The 21,371-nt window shown below is 53.3% G+C and overlaps 1 protein-coding gene across 44 annotated transcripts; it reads right to left on the reverse strand.

Moving 5' to 3' along the window:
• Positions 1-36: 36 nt before the first annotated feature.
• RDH13 (retinol dehydrogenase 13) lies at positions 37-20,496 on the reverse strand. 44 transcript variants are annotated; one of them, XR_013410378.1, is made up of 10 exons: positions 20,314-20,496; positions 16,294-16,412; positions 12,666-12,821; positions 9,474-9,578; positions 9,142-9,354; positions 8,210-8,311; positions 4,267-5,787; positions 1,653-2,851; positions 576-998; positions 37-197 (listed from the first exon to the last, which is right to left on the reverse strand). XR_013410378.1 is itself a non-coding variant. In XM_015124914.3 (7 exons), exons 1-7 carry the CDS (start codon positions 20,376-20,378, stop codon positions 5,552-5,554), a joined length of 996 nt encoding a protein of 331 aa, XP_014980400.1. In that variant the 5' UTR covers positions 20,379-20,496; the 3' UTR covers positions 37-5,551. The 44 variants fall into 44 exon arrangements, 1 of the variants encoding a protein (XP_014980400.1); XR_013410377.1 differs by having other exon boundaries at positions 37-204; XR_013410379.1 differs by having other exon boundaries at positions 1,653-2,844; positions 4,258-5,787.
• Between the last annotated feature and the right edge of the window lie 875 nt (positions 20,497-21,371).

Here is a 21,371-nt window from a genome sequence, read left to right on the forward strand (position 1 = left end):
ACACCTAAAAGAATCGAAAACAGGATCTCGAACATATTTGTACACCAGTGTTCCTAGCAGCTTTATTCACAATAGCCAAGAGGTGAAACCAGCCAAATATTCATCAACAACAATGGATAAACAACGTGCGGTATATACAGACAAGGTAACATCAACCAACCTTCATTAAAAGAATAAAAATCAGCCGGGCGCGGTGGCTCACGCCTGTAATCCCAGCACTTTGGGAGGCTGAGGCGGGTGGATCACTTGAGATCAGGAGTTCGAGACCAGCCTGGTTAACATGGTGAAACCCCATCTCTACTAAAAATACAAAAGCTAGCTGGGCGTTAAATTAGCCGGGCATGGTGGCACACACCTGTAATCCCAGCTACTTGGGAGATGGAGGCATGAGTCCCTGAGTAGCTGGGACTACAGGCTCCCGCCACCATGCCTGGCTAATTTTTTGTATTTTTAGTAGAGACGGGGTTTCACCGCATTAGGTAGGATGGTCTCGATCTACCCTGACCTTGTGATTCGGCCTCCCAAAGTGCTGGGATTACAGGCGTGAGCCACCGCACCTGGCCAATGCCATTGACTTGTATGTGCACTTCCAAGTGGTTAAAATGATAAATATCAGGGTGTTTATATCTAAAAACCCTCCCTGACATCATCTTCTCTACGTCTCCGATTAACTCAGCGACCGTGGCTGAATGCCTGCCACCTTTCAAATATTAGGTCAGGTACTCAGCATCAGCAGTTTTATCAATTATAAATGCTTTAAGCTGCATAGAATTTAAAACGTTAATAACAGTGGCTATAAATCTTTAATACAAAAGCTGGCTTTAAAATTATTGGTAAAATAAGATTAGAAATGTCTTAAGAATTGTTAGCGTTTCTGTTTGCATTTATTGAACAAATGGTTTTGTGCTTATCCCTGCAGAATACTATGAGATTTGCCATAAGGGTTATAAAACTATAAAGTCGAGCGGGCACGGTGGCGTACGCCTGTAATCCCAACACTTTGGGAGGCCGAGGCAGGCGGATCACCTGAGGTTGGGAGTTTGAGACCAGCCTGACCAACATGGAGAAATCCCATCTCTACCAAAAATGCAAAATTAGCCGGGCGTGGTGGTGCGTGCCTGTAATCCCAGCTACTCAGGAGGCTGAGGCAGGAGAATCGCTTGAACCCAGGAGGCGGAGGTTGCAGTGAGCCGAGATTGCGCCACTGCACTCCAGCCTGGGCAACAAGAGCGAAACTCCGTCTAAAAAAAAAAAAAAAAAAAAAGTGTTTTGTAGAGGTGGTTTTCACTATGTTGCCCAGGCTGGTCTTGAACTCCTAGGCTCAAGCAATCCACTGACCTCAGCCTCCCAAAGTGCTGGGATTGCAGGTGTGAGCTACTGCGCCTGGCCCCACTGGGTCCTTTTTTAAAGATACATGAAAAGAATCAAACGCAACAGTGAAGGTAAGTCAGTCCCCCGATGGAAGAAATTGGGGTGCCTCTGGCGTCTGGTCAGTTGAAGCCAAGGACACTGCTCAGCATTCTTCAATGCAGAGGACAGCCCCACCACAGCAGAGAATGATCCGGCCCTCGGTGACACATGTAGGTGTGATTGATGGCATTTAGAAAGAATATCACGCTGGGCGTGGTGGCTCACGCCTGTAATCCCAGCACTTTAGGAGGCTGAGACGGGCGGATCACGAGGTCAGGAGATCGAGCCCATCCTGGCTAACACAGTGAAACCCCATCTCTACTGAAAATACAAAAAAATTAGCCGAGCGTGGTGGCAGGTGCCTGTAGTCCCAGCTACTCGGGAGGCTGAGGCAGGAGAATGTCGTGAACCCGGGAGGCGGAGCTTGCAGTGAGTGGAGATCGCGCCACCGCACTCCAGCCTGGGTGACAGAGCGAGACTCCGTCTCAAAAAAAAAAAAAAAAGAATATTATCACTTGTTTCCTGTAAGAGCAACTTAGAGCAAGAAAATGGTATTCTTAAGGCCTTCTCTCCTATGAGGCTCCAAGCCAGGGCTGCCATCGCAGAAGATGCTGGGCTTGTTTTTTTCCTTGAGAGAATTGTACTCAAGGTGATGTACATGTCGCCCTGGGTGCCACTTGGGTGGTTTGGAGAAGTGCTCGGACGCAACACGCCCTGATGAGTCAACAGCAGCCAGCTGGACCCGTCTTCTGGCTCGCGGTTCACGGGCTGTGTTTATCCCTCTGGTTCCTTCACAATCACCTTGGGAGATACGTTGCCTCTGGATCACGCCAGGCAGGTTCTCCCTGTGTGACTGTGTGCTGCAGGGCTGGAAATCAGGGTGGCACTCCGCTACAGCGGCAACCTGACTAGGAAGGCAGGAAGATGCTGCCATCTTTAGAGTTTGTCCTTTGACTTTACTCGATATGAATGAAGATGGGGCACTTCCACACTGCACAACAGGAGAAGTCCAGAAAACTTTCTGGAGATAGCGAGAGGGTGATGCAGCGGACAGCTATGACTGATGACTGCCCTCACCTCTGACTCCCGCTTCCTCCCCGCCTTCTGAATGCACATCCATCACCAACCATAGGTTCCTGTTTGGGGTTTGCTGGCTGGAAGAAAAAAAAAAAAGGAAGCCTGGCTTTCTACTAAAAACCACTTCCTTTGCCCATATATCAAACTCAAACCCTCGGAGGGCCACATAACATCATCCTCCATCCCAGGCAACGAGGTGTTTCTGGAGCACTCCGGTCTATCAGGGACCTGGTCAGTTGCCATCGCATATGTATGTGGGGCCAGCCCCTGTGCCACGGAAGAGGGGGGATGTTGGAAACTTGTTACAGCCGGGAGCGGTGCCCCCTTGGTTCAAGCAGTTCTTCTGCCTCAGCCTCCCTAGTAGCTGGGATTACAGGAGTGCACCATCACGCCTGGCCAGTGTTGTGTACTTTTTATCACAATTTAAAAAAGGAAAGAGTGCCTGGGTGAGTCCTACGCACCTATTCAGAGAACCAGAGGCTTTGAGGCTTTTATCCTCAGCCCACCCATCTCATGGGAGTGGTTTTCAAACTTGCTTTTCTCCCAGTGAGAAATAACGTCCTACACACACACACTCCTGTCGGCGTGCTTCCGATTCCCCCTCCTGGTATCACACCCTGGAGGGGTCCACTCCTCTTGGGCTGAGTCTGTAACTTGCCCCCAAGCAAGAGCATACAGCAAGCTCACGCACGTGGTTGTTGGTGTGATTCAGTTTCTCCCGGTTCCTCCCTGGCTTCTCCACAGGGCCGCTCACCATGACAGCTGGCTCCACCACAGCCAGCCAGCGAGAGGGCAAGACAGAGGGCTGGCAGGAGGGATGCTACCATCCAGAGGTCGGTTTTGTAACCTAACCACAAGACTAACCAACTGTCACCTCTGCCCCATCCTACTGCTAGAAACCAGTCGCTACGCCGGGCGCGGTGGCTCACGCCTGTAATGCCAGCACTTTGGGAGGCTGAGGTGGATGAATCATGAGGTCAGGAGATCGAGACCATCCTGGTTAACATGATGAAACCCCGCCTCTACTAAAAACATAAAAAAATTAGCCGGGCATGGTGGTGGGTGCCTTTAGTCCCAGCTACTTGGGACCCTGAGGCAGGAGAATGGCGTGAACCCAGGAAGCAGAGCTTGCAGTGAGCGGGAGATCACGCCACTGCACTCCAGCCTGGGCAACAGAGCAAGACTCCGTCTCAAAAAAAAAAAAAAAGTTGCTACATCTCCCCACAGTCAAAGGGAGGTGGTCTCACTGTGGGGTCCACTGGAAGTTGCCTACCAGAGTCAGGTCATCCCAAATACACCCTCCAGCCATTGGATATGGCATCAGAAAGAAAACGACGGCCAGGTACAGTGGCTCATACCTGTAATCCCAACACTTTGGGAGGCCATGCAGAAGGATCACTTGAGCCCAGGAGTTTGAGACCAGCCTGGGCAACATAGCAAGACCCCACCTCTACAAATAATTAGCCAAGTGTGGTGGCGTGCACCTGTAGTCCCAGCTACTCAGGAGGCTGAGGCAGGACAATCACAGGAGGTCGAGGCTGTAGTGAGCTGTGATGGCACTGCACTCCAGCCTTAGCAAGAGTGAGACCTTGTCTCTAAAAAGCAAAAAGGGCTGGCTGCACTGGCTCACACCTGTAATTCCTGCACTTTGGGAGGCCAAGACGGGTGGATCACCTGAGGTCAGGAGTTCAAGACCAGGCCTGGCCAACATGGTGATGCCCCGTCTTCAATTAGCCAGGTGTGGTGGAAGACGCCTGTAATCCCAGCTACTCGAGAGGCTGAGGCATGAGAATCGCTTGAACCCGGGAGGCAGAGGTTGCAGTGAGCCGAGATCATGCCATTGCACTCCAGCCTGGGCGACAGAGTGAGACTGGGTGGCTGTTCTGCGTACTGTAGGATATTGAGCAGCATCCCTGGCCTCCCCAGTATCTCAAATATGAAAACATGTTTTATATCTCGATTACTGAGCTTTTCCGTGTCTCCTTCGGTTCTGCACCTAAGCTGAGAGCCCCTTCCTCTCACCCTGATCTCTACCCAGTTTCTAACAAGCCGTCTTGTAAGGTGCCCGGACTGAAACGGTTATGGCCTGTGGAAGGGGGCTTTCATCTCTAAAACGTCTGAACTTCTGCATGGCCTGTTGCCCTGGTGATAAACTAAAAGGAAGAAATCCAGGAGTTGCCTTTGTTCAGCTCAGGGCATTCACCCATGCACAGAGGAAAAAGTAAAACCTACGACTCAAGTACATTTTTTTTTTTTAGTGAGCAAGTTTGAGAGTCTGCAGTTTGGACTACCATGAGAATTGACAGGAAGGTGGGAGCCCCAGGCAATCCCAGATCCTGTAGCAGCAGCTGGTGGGGTTCCCACTCCATGCCGTGCAGAGCCTGAACTCGGGATGACACCTGCACCTGCTCTCTGGCCGGGCTCTGGCACAGGAAGCCCTCAACAAACGCCCCTGGCAAGGGCTGTGCACAGCCACAGTGACCAGACAACAGCTCGCCGCACCACACCGTCACGGGAGACAGCGGTTATTCTGAGCACCTCACCGCTGAAGAAACCAAGGCTCAGAGAAGACCCCTGCATGCACAAGGTCCCACGGGTACCCAAGAATCCGAGTGTCAGACAGCTTGCCCATGCTCTTTGCAGAGCACCTTGGAGCCCTCCCCCACAGGCACCGCTGGCTCTCCTGACATGGCCCACAAGTGCACGGAGCCTGTGCCTCCTCGGCCATTGCCAGTTTAGATTCCCAGGGGAAGCATCAGATGGCCCCGCTCCCCTGCTGGCAGCAGAGCACATGGGACCAGCCGGAGCCCAGGGCAGTGGTTACCCGCGGGCCAGTCCACTGCGGCTAGCACCGCCCCCTAGAGGAAGCCGCGGGCATGGGGGCCGGCAGTCCTGGGTCTCCCAGCTCAGGTGGTGCCAACACCGCCCCCTAGAGGATGCTGCGGGCATGGGGGCCGGCAGTCTTGGGTCTCCCGGCTCAGGTGGTGCCAGGAAGCTGCGGGCATGGCAGACAGTGGCCCTCGGTCTTGCGGCTCCATCCTGGCTTTCAAATCTGCTCCAGAGGTTATCTGGGAAGGGGCTGCTGCCTCACAGAGGGAGCCTCTAAGCCCACCAGGCGGGCGCTTTCAGCCCAAAGCCTCCGGGCCACCTCCTCATCCTCAGCCTCGGGGGCCGGGGCCTTCTGTTTGAGTCCATCGAAGTACTTTCCAGAAACATCCGCCAGTTCCTCTGCCACAGCCAGGTATGTGCTGGGCTGGGCGGCCAGCTCGGGGCTCTTGACCAACAGCCAGATGATGGGCCCTGCAATCAGCCCACAGGGCGTTCAGTCCACACACGCTCAGAGAAGCGAGGAAGCCACAGGGCGCTCAGTCCACACATGCTCAGAGTAGCGAGGAAGCCCCACTCCCCCGTCAGGGAGCTCCGGGCCCCTGGAGTCCCACAGAGCCCTCCTCCAGCCCCTTCCCCTTGGCTCCCTCCATCTGCAGTTCCCTTCCCTGGCACTACCCAGGCTAATCCCTCCAGACCAGGGATCAGACCAGAAACTGCCTCCCCCAAGGAGCCCTCCTGGCTTTGTCCAGGAAAATGGAAGCTCTCCTCCTCTTAGCCCCAGTCCTCACCCTATCCCATTTCTCCTTAAATAACTTCTTATTAAATGCACCTAGCACCAGCCTCAGGTTAAGAATTTTTTTTTTTTTGGCCAGGCGAGGTGGCTCAGGCCTGTAATCACAGCACATTGGGAGGCCGAGGCAGGCGGATCGCCTGGGGTCAGGACTTCCAGACCACCCTCGCCAACATGATGATACCCCATTTCTACTAAAAATACAAAACTTAGCCAGGCATGGTGGTGGGTGCCTGTAATCCCAGCTGCTTGGGAGGCTAAGGTTGCAGTGAGCCAAGGTCGCACCATTGCACTCCAGCCTGGGTGACAAGAGCAAAACTCCATCTCAAAAAAAATAATTTATATATAATTTATTTTTGGAGACCTGGTGTCTCACTGCCACCCAGGCTGGAGTAGAGTGGCGCGATCTTAGTTCACGGTAACCTCTGCCTCCCAGGTTCAAGCAATTCTCCTGCATCAGCCTCCCGAGTAACTGGGACTTCAGGCACCCGCCACCACGCCTGGCTAATTTTTTTTTTGAGACAGAGTTTTGCTCTTGTTACCCAGGCTGGAGTGCAATGGCACGATCTCGGCTCACCACAACCTCCACCTCTCGGGTTCAAGCAATTCTCCCGCCTCAGCCTCCCGAGTAGCTGGGATTACAGGCATGCACCACCACACCCAGCTAATTTTGTATTTTTAGTAGAGACGGGGTTTCTCCATGTTGGTCAGGCTGGTCTCAAACTCCTGACCTCAGGTGATCTGCCCGCCTCGGCCTCCCAAAGTGCTGAGATTACAGATGTGAGCCATCACGCCCAGCCTTAATTTTTGTATTTTTAATAGAGATGGGGTTTCACCATGGTGGCCAGGCTGGTCTCGAACTCCTGACCTGAGGTAATCTGCCTGCCACAGCCTCCCACAGTGCTGGGATTACAGGCATGGCTATTAGCCTGGCCAAGTTAAGATTCTTGATGCCAACCACTCACCCACTCCATGTTTTTCAGGATTATAAAACCTAGTTATAAAGCTTCAACTGGCTGGGGGTGGTGGCTCACGCCTGTAATCTCAGCACTTTGGGAGGCTGAGGCAGGTGGACCACCTGAGGTCAGGAGTTCAAGACCAGCGTGACCAATATGGTGAAACCCCACCTCTACTAAAAATACCAAAATTAGCTGGGTGTGGTGGTGTGCACCTGTAACCCCAGCTACTTGGAGACAGGAGAATCGCTTGAACCTAGGAGGTGGAAGTTGCAGTGAGTCAAGATCGTGCCATTGTAGTCAAGCCTGGGTGACAGAGCAAGACTTCATCTCAAAAATATATAAATAAATAAAGCTCCAACTGTTTATTCCGCCTGTTCTCTGGGCAGGGCACTGTGCTGGCCTTTTTTTTTTTTTTTTTTTTTTTTGAGACGGGGTCTCGCTCTGTCACCCAGGCTGGAGTGCAGTGGCCGGATCTCAGCTCACTGCAAGCTCCGCCTCCCGGGTTCACGCCATTCTCCTGCCTCAGCCTCCCAAGTAGCTGGGACTACAGGTGCCTGCCACCTCGCCCGGCTAGTTTTTTGTATTTTTTAGTAGAGACGGGGTTTCACCGGGTTAGCCAGGATGGTCTCGATCTCCTGACCTTGTGATCCACCCATCTCGGCCTCCCAAAGTGCTGGGATTACAGGCTTGAGCCACCGCGCCCGGCCGTGTGCTGGCCCTTTTAAGGAAGGTCTTGTCTAACCCTCCCAGTGCCTGTGAGGTGAGTCCTGTTATGGCCTCCACTCTGCAGATGAAGAAACAGGCTCAGAGGGGTAACAGCACTTCCCCAGGAGGCGCGGCTGGTTTGGGGTGAAGCTGGAGTTACCCTGAGCACAGTCTGACTCCAGGAGTCAGTTCCACGGCCTCTTCCTCTGAGACACGGTTTTCTCATCGGCCAGTGGGGCTCTGCCTGCTTCCTGAGGCTGTTAGAGGTTGGCAGGCCAGGTCGACAGAGGAAAGGGACCCGTCCTGTGCCTCAGAAGACACAGGTGAGGAGCAGGCATGCGGCCCCAGGGACCATCTCTGAGGGAGGGTCCTGGGCCCCGGGCTGAGAAAGCAAGGGTGGAGGGCTCAGCGTGCAGACCCCAGGCTGGGAGGGACTCACCGAGCGTGGTGCTGGAGAAGGTGGAGCCATGGATGCCCGTGTGTCTGCCCAGCTCTGTCCTGGCCACGCCGGGGTGCAGGGCGTTGACAGTCACACCAGAGCCTGGGGAAGAAATAGAAGACTGAGGGAGAGGTCCAGCCTCACCTGGAAGGCTGTGGCAGCCCACACCCAGCTGTGGGGCTTCCGGGCGCCAGGCTGCTTCCTACACTCAAACCCCGTCGTCCCTCTTGCTCTGAAATCTTAGTGGTCTTATCTTGCAGGCGGCTCTGCCACATGGCTGCTGGGAGCCGAGCTGTCCTGGAGCACTTGATAAACCCAGAACGCTGAGCTCACCCCAGGAATCCAAATCGGTGGGTGACGGTGGGATCTGAGATACTGTAACTCTGACCAGCTCCCACTGGGGCTGGCACCGCTGGTCCACAGACGGTCTTTCAGAAGCAAAGGCCCAGCACAGATTCCTCAACCTCAGCACTACGGACACTGTGGATCGGGAGGAGTGAGGGGCCGTCCTGTGTGCTGTAGGACCTTGAGCAGCATCCGGGCCTTTACACTCCAGATGCCCAGAGCAATCTCTCCCCCACCCAGATGTGATCACTGTGTTTCCAGGCATTGACAACTGTGGGCCAGAACTGCCCCTGGTTGAGACTCACTGGCTGGAGCCAAAAGGCTGAGCTGCCTGCCCAGCAGCAGCAGGGAAGGACACCTGATCCAGGCAGACTAGACCACCTGGGATGAACAGACAATCAGCAGAAGAACAATCGATTAGTGATGTCTGCTTCAGGCACCAGAAGGGGGCAGGGTGGTCCGTGTGCTCTACTTTTGCGGATTCTGTTGTGGAGCCACAGCTTGGCCTCCCATCAGCCTAGGATCATGGAAGGGCTGCTCTAGGCTCAGAGTAAAGCAAGAGGGAGGCTGAGCCTAGCGCCCCATACCTTGCAGCCGCCGGCTCAGCTCCTTGGTGAAGAGGACGATGGCCAGCTTGCTCTGGCAGTAGGCGGCTTTGGTGTTATACTTCCTCGTCTGCCAGTTCAAGTCATCAAAGTCTATGTGCCCAGCCACGTGGGCCAAGGACGAGAGGTTGATGATCCGCGAAGGGGCTGAGGCTTTCAGCTTGTCCAGCAGCAAGTTCGTCAAGAGAAAGTGACCTGGATTAAGGATGACAAAAAGGTCACTTTTGGCTCACGCCTAATAATTCCAGCACTTTGGGAGGACGACGGGGGAGGATCGCTTGAGCCCACGGGGCAGCCCCCTGCCCAGGCCTCACCCAGGTGGTTAACGCCAAACTGCATCTCAAAGCCGTCCTCAGTGGTCCAGTGGGGGCACCGCATCACGCCCGCGTTGTTGATTAGAATGTCCACTCGTTCCTCCTCTGGAAGGGAGGGGTGGGGAAGGAGACATCAGGGTGAGGACAGACCCCAGCCTGAGGCTAAGAAAGGAGGCATCAGGCCGGGCGCGGTGGCTCAAGCCTGTAATCCCAGCACTTTGGGAGGCCGAGACGGGCGGATCACGAGGTCAGTAGATCGAGACCATCCTGGCTAACACGGTAAAACCCCGTCTCTACTAAAAAATACAAAAAACTAGCCGGGCGAGGTGGCGGCGCCTGTAGTCCCAGGTACTCGGGAGGCTGAGGCAGGAGAATGGCGTCAACCAGGGAGGCGGAGCTTGCAGTGAGCTGAGATCTGGCCACTGCACTCCAGCCTGGGCGACAGAGCGAGACTCCGTCTCAAAAAAAAAAAAAAGGAGGCATCACCTGCCCAGGTGCATCCAGCCTGGGTCCTTGCTGCCCACAAGGCCCTGCACTGTCTCAGGACCTCAGTGCTCTGGACACCTGTCTCCACAAGCCAGAGACAGGATGAGAGGCGCCCCGGGCGGGATTACCTCGGACAGTGTGCATGAAGGCAACAGTGCTGTACCTGGTACACAGCAGGTGCTTAATAAATATTCATCCACCTCTGAGACTCTGAGGCTGTTCTCACTGTCCTTTGTGATCTCACCATAGCGCCTCTCACCTACTCCACAACAGCGCCAGCTCTTTCTTGATCCCCAAGGGCACAGCAGGGGCTCAATATGAATGAATGAATGAATGAATGAATGAATGAATGAATGAGCGAATCTGCACCTGCACCTGCCTCCCTATGGCTATGAGTGGCACGAGGACAGCTCTGGTTCACCTCACAACTCCAGCACCTGGTCAGGTCTCAGATCGCCTTTACTAAATAAATGAGGTCCCACAACTCCCCCTTTCCTTGTTCATTTCCTGAGTACCCGTTAACTGAGTGGGGCACATTGACTCCGAACAAGAAAGCTTTGGCCCTTTCAGTGCCAGACTAGAAAACAAAGAAAGTAGCCGGGCGCGGTGGCTCACACCTGTAATCCCAGCACTTTGTGAGGCCGAGGCAGGGGGATCACAAGGTCAGGAGTTCAAGACCAGCCTGGCCAACATAGTGAAACCCCATCTCTACTAAAAATACAAAAATGAGCCAGCCATGGTGGCACACGCCTATAGTCTCGGGAGGCTGAAGGAGGAGAATCGCTTGAACCCAGGAGGCGGAGGTTGCAGTGAGCCGAGATAGTGTCACTGCACTCCAGCCTGGGTGACAGAGCAAGACTCCATCTCAAAAAAGAAATTGGTAAGAGGCCAGGTCTTGCTCTGTAGTCCAGGTTAGTGTGCAGTGGCACAAACACGGTTCACTGCAGCCTTGAACTCCTGGGCTCAAGCAATCCTCCTGCCTCAGCCTCCTGAGTAGCTGGGGCTATAGGCACACGCCAGGATGCCCGGCTAATTTTTTTTTTTTTTTTTTTTTTTGAGACTGAGTCTTGCTCTGTCGCCCAGGCTAGAGTGCAGTGGCCAGATCTCAGCTCACTGCAAGCTCCGCCTCCCGGGTTTACGCCATTCTCCTGCCTCAGCCTCTCGAGTAGCTGGGACTACAGGCGCCCGCCACCTCGCCCGGCTAGTTTTTTGTATTTTTTAGTAGAGACGGAGTTTCACCGTGTTAGCCAGGCTGGTCTCGAACTCCTGACCTCAAGTGATCCACCCGCCTCAGCCTCCCAAAGTGCTGGGATTACAGGCATGAGCCACTGCGCCCGGCCAGTTCTGTCTTCTTTACACTGCAGTATTTTATAAATGTCCCATAACTAACACATATTTATTTAACCATGGTGGGGAAGGTACTTGATCAATAAATGCTTAATAAGGCCGGGCACAGTGGCTCAAGCCTGTAATCCCAGCACTGTGGGAAGCCAAGGCAGGTGGATCACTTGATCCCAGGAGTTTGAAACCAGCCTGAGCAACATGGTGAAACCCCAGCTCTACAAAAAACAAACAAAAAAAAACCGTATATGTATATATATGTATATATATATATATAAAATAATTACTCTGTGTGGCGGCATAAGCCTGTACTCCCAGCTACTTGGAAGTGGGAGGATCACTTGAGCCCAGGAGGTTGAGACTGCAATGAGCCATGACTGCACCACTGCACTCCAGCCTGGGTGACAGAGCAAGACCCTGTCTCAAAAAAAAAAAAAAAGAAAAAATTAGCCAGATGCGGTGGTGTGCTTCCATAGCCCCAGCTACTCAGGAGTCTGAGGCAGGAGGATCACTTGAGCCCAAGAGGTCAAGGCTGCAGGGAGCTGTGTTTGTGCCACTGCACTCCAGCCTGGGTGACAGAGACAGACCCTGTCTCAAACTAACTAATTATTCAGGCCGGGCGCGGTGGCTCACGCCTGTAATCCCAGCACTTTGGGAGGCAGAGGCAGGAGGATCACTTGAGGTCAGGAGTTCGAGACCAGCCTGACCAATGTGGTGAAACCGTCTCTACCTAAAACAAAAAATTAGCCAGGCATGGTGGCAGGTGCCTGTAATCCCAGCTACTCAGGGGGCTGAGGCAGGAGAATCATTTGAAACCAGGAGATGGAGGTTGCAGTGAGGCAAGATCACACCACAGCACTCCAGCCTGGGCAACACAGCGAGACTTCATCTGTCTCAAAACAAACAAACAAAACATAAAGTCAGCGGGGTGCAGTGGCTCACGCCTGTAATCCCAGCACTTTGGAAGGCTGAGGCAGATGGATCACCTGAGGTCAGGAGTTTGAGACCAGCGTGGCTAACGTGGTGAAACCCCGTCTCTACTAAAAATAAAAAATTAGCAGGGTGTGGTGGCGGGCACCTTAATCCCAGCTACTCAGGAGGCTGTGCGCTTGAACCCGGGAGGCAGAGGTTCCAGTGAGCCGAGATCGTGCCATTGCACTCCAGCCTGGCCGACAGAGTGAGACTCTGTCTCAAAAAAATATTGCTTGCAGGCTGTACAAAAAAAGGCAGCTGGATTTGGCCCCTAGCCCATGGTTTGCCAAAACTCTGCTCTAAAGTTTGCTTGCTTCATTCACTCCTCAGAGCCTAGCCCTGGGAGCCGCCTCTCCCAGTCCTCATCCCACACGGCCAGCGTTCTCCTCCTACCTTCAATGATCTTCGCTGCAAACTCTCGGATGGACTTGAGGGAAGCCAAGTCCAGGTGCCGGGCATTGACGTGGTGATTGAGAGTCTCCCCGCGGATGTCCTTTGCCGCCGCCTCACACTTCTCCATGTCTCGGCAGGCCAGGATGATGTTGCCTCCTGAAAACCCAGGATGGAAAAAGATTTAAATAAATAATCCACGCCTGGCCGGGCGCGGTGGCTCACGCCTGTAATCCCAGCACTTTGGGAGGCCAAGGCGGGCGGATCATGAGGTCAGGAGATCGAGACCATCCTGGCTAACACGGTGAAACCCCGTCTCTACTAAAAATACAAAAAATTAGCCAGGCGAGGTGGCGGCTGCCTGTAGTCCCAGCTACTGGGGAGGCTAAGGCAGGAGAACAGCATGAACCTGGGAGGCGGAGCTTGCAGTGAGCCGTGATCACGCCACTGCACTCCAGCCTGGGCGACGAGCGAGACTCCGTCTCAATAATAATAATAATCCCCTCCTAGGTACTGATCCCAGAGAAATGAAAACATATGTCTACACAAAAACACGTGCACCAATGTTCACTGCAGCATTCTTCACAAGAGCCAAAAGGTAGAAACAACCAAATGTCGGGGGAAGGGGGGAGGGACTGCATTGGGAGTTATACCTGATGTAAATGACAAGTTGACGGGTGCTGACGAGTTGATGGGTGCAGCACACTAACATGGCACAAGTATACATATGTAACAAACCTGCAAGTTATGCACATGTACCCTAGAACTTAAATTAAAAAAAAAAAAAAACAACCAGGCCGGGCGCGGTGGCTCAAGCCTGTAATCCCAGCACTTTGGGAGGCCGAGGTGGGTGGATCACGAGGTCAGGAGATCGAGACTATCCTGGCTAACATGGTGAAACCCCGTCTCTACTAAAAATACAAAAAACTAGCCGGGCGTGGTGGCGGGCGCCTGTAGTCCCAGCTACTTGAGAGGCTGAGGCGGGAGAATGGCGTGAACCCGGGAGGCGGAGCTTGCAGTGAGCCAAGATCACGCCACTGCACTCCAGCCTGGGAGACACAGCGAGACTCCGTCTCAAAAAAAAAAAAAAAAAACAACAACCAAATGTCCATCCGTGAATGAAGGGCTAACAAAATGTGGTCCATCCATAGAGATGGAATATTAGCCATGAAAAGGAGTGAAGCACTGGCTCACGCTACAGCAAGGATGACCCTCAGAAACACTGTGCTCAGGGAAAGAAACCAGACACGAAAGACTACAGTGTCCAGTCCCATTTACATGAATGCTATGTGTATGATTTCACACCTATGAAATGCCCAGAATAGGCAAATCCATAGAGAAAGAAAATAGATTATTGGTTTTCTAGGGCTGCGGGCAGAGGGAATTACAGCTTGATAGTTAAAAGTGAGCAAGGTTTCTTTCTAGGGTAACAGAAATGTTCTAAGATTGACTTTAAAGATGGTTGCATCACTCTGCACTCTGTGACTATACTAAACACCATGGAATTCATCAGGCACGGTGGCTCACACCTGGAATCCCAGCTCTTGGGGAGGGCATTAGGACTTTTTTTCCTTTTTTTTTTTTTTGTAGTTGGAGTCTCACTCTGTCACCGAGGCTGGAGTGCAGTGGTGCAATCTCAGCTCACTGCAACCTCCACCTCCCAGGTTCAAGCGATTCTCCTGCCTCAGCCTCCCGAGTAGCTGGGATTACAGGCGCCTGCCACCACACCTAGCTAATTTTTTTTTTTTTTTTTTTTTTTTTTTTTTTTAGTAGAGACAAGGGTTTCACCATGTTAGCCAAGCTAGTCTTGAACTTCTGACCTCAGGTGATCTACTCTGCAGCTTCCCAAAGTACTGGGATTACAAATAAGCCACAATGCCTGGCCTCCAATTTTTTTGTTGTGGTAAAATACAAATCACTTAAAATTAACCATCTTAACCTCCCCCCCGCTTTTTTTTTTTTTTTTTTTAAGTCAGAGTCTCATTCTGCTGCCCTGGCTGGGTGCTGGCACCATCATAGCTCACCTCAGCCTTGAAGTCCTGGGCTCAAGTGACCTGGGACTACAGGCACCACCTGTGCCAGCATGCCTGGCTAATTTTGGTAGAGATGTGGGTCTTGCTACAGTGTCCAGGCTGGTCTGGAAACCCTGGCCTCAAGTGATCCTCCTGCCTTAGCCTCCAAAAGTGCTGGAATTATAGATGTGAACCAAGACCAGCCCTCTTAACCATTTTTTTTTTTTTTTTTTTTTTTTTTTTTTTTTTGAGACGGAGTCTCGCTCTGTCACCCAGGCTGGAGTGCGGTGGCCGGATCTCAGCTCACTGCAAGCTCCGTCTCCCGGGTTCACGCCATTCTCCTGCCTCAGCCTCCCGAGTAGCTGGGACTATAGGCGCCCGCCACCTCGCCCGGCTAGCTTTTTGTATTTTTTAGTAGAGACGGGGTTTCACCGTGTTAGCCAGGATGGTCTCGATCTCCTGACCTCGTGATCCGCCCGTCTCGGCCTCCCAAAATGCTGGGATTACAGGCGTGAGCCACCGCGCCCGGCCCTCTTAACCATTTTTAAGCGTCCAGTTCATTGGTATTAAAAACATTCATGGTAGCTCACACCTGTAATCCCAGCATTTTGGGAGGCCGAGGCGGGTGGATCACTTGAGGTCAGGAGTTCAAGACGAGGCCAACATGGAGAAACCCCGTCTCTACTAAAAATACAAAATTAGCTGGTTGTGGTGCCACATGCCTGTAGTCCCAGCCACTTGGGAGGCTGAGGCAGGAGAATCACTTGAACCCAGGAGGTGGAGGTTGCAGTGAGCTGAGGTCATGCCACTGCACTCCAGCCTGGGCGACAAGAGCAAAACTCTCTCTCAAAAAGAAACAGTAATAATAATTTCTAATGTTGTGCAACCATCACAACCACCTGTTTCTCAAACTGTTTCATCTTCCCAAACTAAACTTCTGTGCCCATTAAATAATTAACTCCCCATTCTCTCCTCCCCTCCCAACCCCTGGCAAGCCATTATTCAAACTTCTCTATGAATTTAACTCTAGGTAGCTCCTATAAGTGGAATCATACAGTATTTGCTCTTCTGTCGACTGACTGATTTCACTTCATAGAATGTCCTCAAGGTTCATCGTTTCAATGACCTTACTTTTTGTTTTGTTTTGTTTTGCTTTGTTTTGAAGATGGAGTCCCGCTCTGTTGCCCAGGCTGGAGTGCAGTGGTGCGATCTCGGTTCACCGCAACCTCTGCCTCCCGGGTTCAAGCGATTCTCCTGCCTGTCTCTCGGGTAGCTTGGGATTACAGGCACCCACTACAATGCCTGGCTAATTTTTGTATTTTTAGTAGAGATGGGGTTTCACCACGTTGGTTAGGCTGGTCTCGAACTCCTGACCTGGTGATCCATCCGCCTTAGCCTCCCAAAGTGCTGGGATTACAGGCTTGAGCCACTGCGCCCAGCCAATGCCCTTCGTTTTTAAGGCTGAATCATATACCACTGTCTACAGAGGCCACATTCTGTTTCTCTGTTCATCTGTGGATGGGTGCCTGGCTTCCTTCCACCTTTGGACTGTAAATAACGCTGCAGTGAGCATGGATGTGCAGATATCTCTCTGAGAGCCAAAGCAGGGGAGATTTTACCTCTCTTGGCCAATTCCAAGGCGGTCTGCTTCCCGATGCCTGTGTTGGCGCCCGTCACGATGACCGTCTTCCCAGGGATGGTGGCCTTGCTGGGACAAGCCCCACCGGTGACATAGTCCCTGAGGGTGAGCAGCGGCATGGTCAGTCCTGTCTGCCAACTCTCACTCCACGTGCCCCTGACTGAGTGATCTCAGGCAAAGCCGTCTGAGCTCACTCACATCCCCCAACTGAAACATAGACGTCATCACATCACACCACGGGATCTCCGTCCTGTTCTCCATAAATGACTCCACCCAGTGCCTGGTGTGTGGAATGCCTTCCGCAAGTGACAGTCTTTTTTCTTTTTTATTGAGATGGAGTCTCACTCTGTCGCCCAGGCTGCAGTGCAGTGGTGCGATCTCGGCTCACTGCAAGCTCCGCCTCCCGGGTTCACGCCATTCTCCAGCCTCAGCCTCCCAAGTAGCTGGGACTACAGGCACCGCCACCTCGCCTGGCTGATATTTTGTATTTTTAGCAGAGACGGGGTTTCACTGTGTAAGCCAGGATGGTTTCCATCGCCTGACCTCGTGATCCACCTGCCTCGGTCTCCCAAAGTGCTGGGATTACAGGTGTGAGCCACCGTGCCTGGTGACAGTCGTTATTTTATAAATGCCCACTGCATGAGATTCCCAGCTGGGCGAGGTGGCTCGCACCTGTAATCCCAGCACTTTGGGAGGCCAAAGTCGGGGGTGGGGGGCAGGTCACTTGAGGTCAGGAGTTCGAGTCCAGCCTGGCAAACGTGGGGAGACCCCTGTCTCTACTAAAAATACAAAAATTGCCGAGCGCAGTGGATCACGCCTGTAATCCCAGCACTTTGGGAGGCCGAGGCGGGCGGATCACAAGGTCAGGAGATTGAGACCATCCTGGCTAACTCGGTGAAACCCCGTCTCTACTAAAAATGCAAAAAACTAACCGAGCGTGGTGGCGGGCGCCTGTAGTCCCAGCTACTCGGGAGGCTGAGGCAGGAGAATGGCGTGAACCCGGGAGGCGGAGCTTGCAGTGAGCGGAGGAGATCGCACCACTTGCGCTCCAGCCTGGGCGAGAGCGAGACTCCGTCTCAAAAAAAAAAAAAAAAAAAAATTAGCCAGGCATGGTGGTGCACACCTGTAATCCAGCTACTCCGGGGACTGAGGCACGAGAATTGCTTGAACCCGGAAGGCGGGGGTTGCAGTGAGTCAAAACGGCGCCAGCCTGGGCAACAGGGTAAGACGCCGTCTCAAAAAAATTTTAATTTAAATTTAAAATGCCCACTGAATGAGATTTCCGCGGCTGCTGTACACATTACCACAAACTTAGTGGCTTAAAACCACATAAGTGCATCCTCCTACAGTTCTTTAGGTCAAGAGTCCAAAATACGTCTCACTGGAATAAATCAAGGTATTGGCAGAGTCAGGTTCCTTCTGGAGGCTCTAGGGGAGAATCCATTTCCAGCTCCTACAAATCGCCACATTCCTCCACTCCTGGCCCCGCCTCCATCTTCAAACCGCATAATCACTGGAACCTCTCCTTTATTTATTTTTATTTTTTTATTTTTATTTATTTATTTTATTTTTTTTTTTGAGACGGAGTCTCACTCTGTCTCCCAGGCTGGAGTGCAGTGGCCCGATCTCGACTCACTACAACCTCCGCCTCCCGGGTTCAAGCAATTCTCCTGCCTCAGCCTCCTGAGTAGCTGGGACTACAGGCGTCCACCACCACCCCCGGCTAATTTTTGTATTTTTAGTAGAGACGGGATTTCACCATATTGGCCAGGCTGGTCTCGAACTCCTGACCTTGTGATCCGCCCGCCTCAGCCTCCCAAAGTGCTGGGATTACAGGCGTGAGCCACCGTGCCTGGCTTTTATTTTTATTTTTTTGAGGCAGAGTCTCACTCTGTCGCCCAGGCTGGAGTGCAGTGGCATGATCTCAGCTCACTGTAACCTCCGCCTCCCAGGTTCAAGCGATTCTCCTGCCTCAGCCTCCTGAGTGGCTGGGATTACAGGCACGTGCGACCACGCCCAGCTAATTTATTTTGTATTTTTAGTAGAGGCTGACTTTTACCACGTTGGTCAGGCTGGTCTCGAACTCCTGACCTTGCAATCCGCCTGCCTTGGCCTCCCAAAGTGCTGCGATTACAGGTGTGAGCCACCACATCTGACAACCTCTCCTATCTTCCATCTCCCCTCTGACTGAGCCTCCTGCTCCCTCTTATAAGGACCCTATAAGACCACAAGGCAGGCCCAGCACAGTGCCTCACACATGTAATCCCAGCACTTTGGGAAGGCAGGAGGATCACTTGAGGTAAGGAGTTCAAGACCAGCCATGGCCAACATGCTGACACCCCATCTCTACTAAAAATACAAAAATTAGCAGGGTTTGGTGGTGCGCGCCTATAGACTCAGCTACTCAGGAGGCTGAGGTGGGAGGATCACATGAGCCCAGGGAGGCTGAGGCTGCAGTGAGCTGTGACAGCGTGACTGCACTCCAGCCCAGGGACAGAGAGACCCTGTCTCAAAAAAAAAAAAAAAAAAAAGACTACATGATAATCATAAGATCCTTCACTTGGCTGACCATGGTGGCTCATGCCTGTAACCCCAGCACTTTGGGAGGCCGAGGTGGGCAGATCACCTGTGGTCAGGAGTTCGAGACCAACAGCCTGACCAACATGGAGAAATCTCATGCAAAATACAAAATTAGCCAGGCGCTCGGCACGGTGGCTCATGCCTGTAGTCCCAGCACTTTGGGAGGCCAAGGCGGGCTGATCACGAGGTCAGGAGATCCAGACCATCCTGGCTAACACGGTGAAACCCTGTCTCTACTAAAAATACAAAAAATTAGCTGGGCGTGGTGGCGGGCGCCTGTAGTCCCAGCTACTCAGGAGGCTGAGGCAGGAGAATGGCAGGAACCCGAGAGGCGGAGCCTGCAGTGAGCCGAGATTGCCCCACTGCACTCCAGCCTGGGGGATAGAGCCAGACTCCATCTCAAAAAAAAAAGAAATTAGCCAGGCGTGGTGGCACATGACTGTAATCCCAGCTACTCGGGAGGTTGAGGCCGGAGAATTGCTTGAACCCGGGAGGGGGAGTCTGTGGTGAGCCAAGGTAGCGCCATTGCGCTCCAGCCTGGGCAACAAGAGCAAAACTCCGTCTCAAAAAAAAAAAGATCCTTCACTTAACACATCAGCAAGAACCTCTGACACCTGAGGTAATGTAGTCACAGGTTCCGAGGATTAGGACGTGGACCCCTCTGTGGAGCCATGACGCTGCCCACCACACCCATGTCCCACAGAGGCTAATGCTGGAAACAAGCCAGTCTCCAGCAACAGGAGGCTGAGCAGGTTAACAGCACTGCACCCACAGGACAGAAGGGCACCATGCAATACAGTGTCCACCAGCCACTAATTTTTTAAGTAAAAAATTTAAGTAAGTTTAAATTAAGAAGGCCGGGCGAGGTGGCTCACGTCTGTAATCCCTGCACTTTGCGAGGCCAAGGCGTGCGGATCACCTGAGGCGCAGGTGTTTGAGACCAGCCTGGCCAACATGGCAAAAACCCTGTCTCTCCTAAAAAAACAAAAATTAGCCGGGCGTGGTGGCGCACCTGTGGTCTCAGCTCCTGGGGACGCTCAGGTAGGAGGATCACCTGAGCCCAGGAGGACAAGGCTGCAGTGAGCCAAGAGCGCGCCACTGCACTCCAGGCTGGGCGCCAGAGCCAGATGCTGCCTTTAAAAATAAACGAACAAATAAATAATACAATAAAATAAAGAGTTTAAAAGTCTGGAAGGAAAGCAACATTTACAAGGGCCCTGGTTCGCCCTTCCCTCCGAGTGACCTTGGGCCGGTGACCTGGCCGGCCAGAGCGCAGGTTTGCCCCACTTGGGACGGACACTGCCGGTCGGGAGCTGCGGGGGCTGGACCCGGGTGCGAGGGGCGGGGGTCTCCGCCGTCTTCCCTGCCCCTGCGCGGGAGGCCTGCCTAGACCGTGCACGCGGGGCTAGAAGGTACTCACCTGAGCAGCACGGCGGCGCCTGCTAGTGTGCCCAGCGCCGACAGCGGCAGCAGGTAGCGGTTCATGCCGGGCCGGGGACAGGGGTCGGGGGTCGAAGCGGAGCTGGTTGCACACCAGCCGCCCCGGCCCCTCGGAGGAAGAGCGCGCGGCGCAGCTATCCACGTGCGGAGGCGCAGGCGCGGCGGGGCCCGCGGGTTCCGGAACTGGGCTGCGAGGGGCGGGGCGCGGGCGGAGGGGGCGGGGATCCCAGGGGCCGGACCTATGAGCACGGTCCTGAGCGCTGTCACAGCTGGGAGAAGTGGTTTCAGTAGCCTATGGGCGTGGCTACGTCAGGGGGCGGGGCCTATGGTTTCTTCGAATGACGTCATACTTGCCGCGCCATGTAAGGCGCGTCACAGCTCTGGCGTGAAACAGGTTCGAATCCCACCACTGTCAATTCCAGACTGTGACCCTCTGTGTGTCTTTCAAATATATCAGCCTATTCCTTCATCTGGAAATGTGTGTTTACCTTCTTCATAGACTTTTGGGGATAATTTGAGAATTTCCATGCACAGAAACAAGGATCTAGTAGCCTGTGGGGACCCAAGCTCCTGGGGTCCTGCAGGAGAAGGCAGCTGGGGGCCTGGACTCCTGGGTCCGAGGGAGGAGGGGCTAGGGGCCTGGACTCCTGGGTCCAAGGGAGGAGGGGCCGGGGGCATGGACTTCTAGGTCCCAGGGAGGAGGGACAAGTGCCTGGACTCCTGACTCAGAGGGAGGAGGGGCTGGTGGCCTATTCATTTCCAAATTCTCAGAATCTCATCCCCATGTCTGGCTCTGCACAGAGATCTCTCCCCTGAACTCTGCCGGAACTACCTTTCTTAGATTGAGTATTGCAGACACTCCTACACTTACCTGTCCATGTTTATCACCCCCACCAAACTGGGATGCACCTCTGGGCACCTGCTTCCCCTTGCACTGCTCAGAGCGAGCATATCTGATTACCACCTCCTACCCCTGACAGTGCCTGAGACTCCATGAGCAGACACTGCTGGGAACAGGGAAGAATTCAATCCAAGTCA

This window comes from Macaca mulatta, chromosome 19 (genome assembly GCF_049350105.2).
Source record: "Macaca mulatta isolate MMU2019108-1 chromosome 19, T2T-MMU8v2.0, whole genome shotgun sequence".
In the NCBI taxonomy this organism is placed as follows: domain Eukaryota; kingdom Metazoa; phylum Chordata; class Mammalia; order Primates; family Cercopithecidae; genus Macaca; species Macaca mulatta.

Coding starts and splice junctions, on each gene's coding strand:
- RDH13 (XM_015124914.3), bottom strand. CDS start 20,378: ATGAACCGCTACCTGCTGCCGCTGTCGGCGCTGGGCACACTAGCAGGC. Junction 12,822..16,293: donor CTTGGAATTGGCCAAGAGAG/GTAAAATCTCCC, acceptor CTGGGTTTTCAG/GAGGCAACATCATCCTGGCC. Junction 8,312..9,141: donor GCTGAGCCGGCGGCTGCAAG/GTATGGGGCGCT, acceptor TTTCTTCCCCAG/GCTCTGGTGTGACTGTCAAC.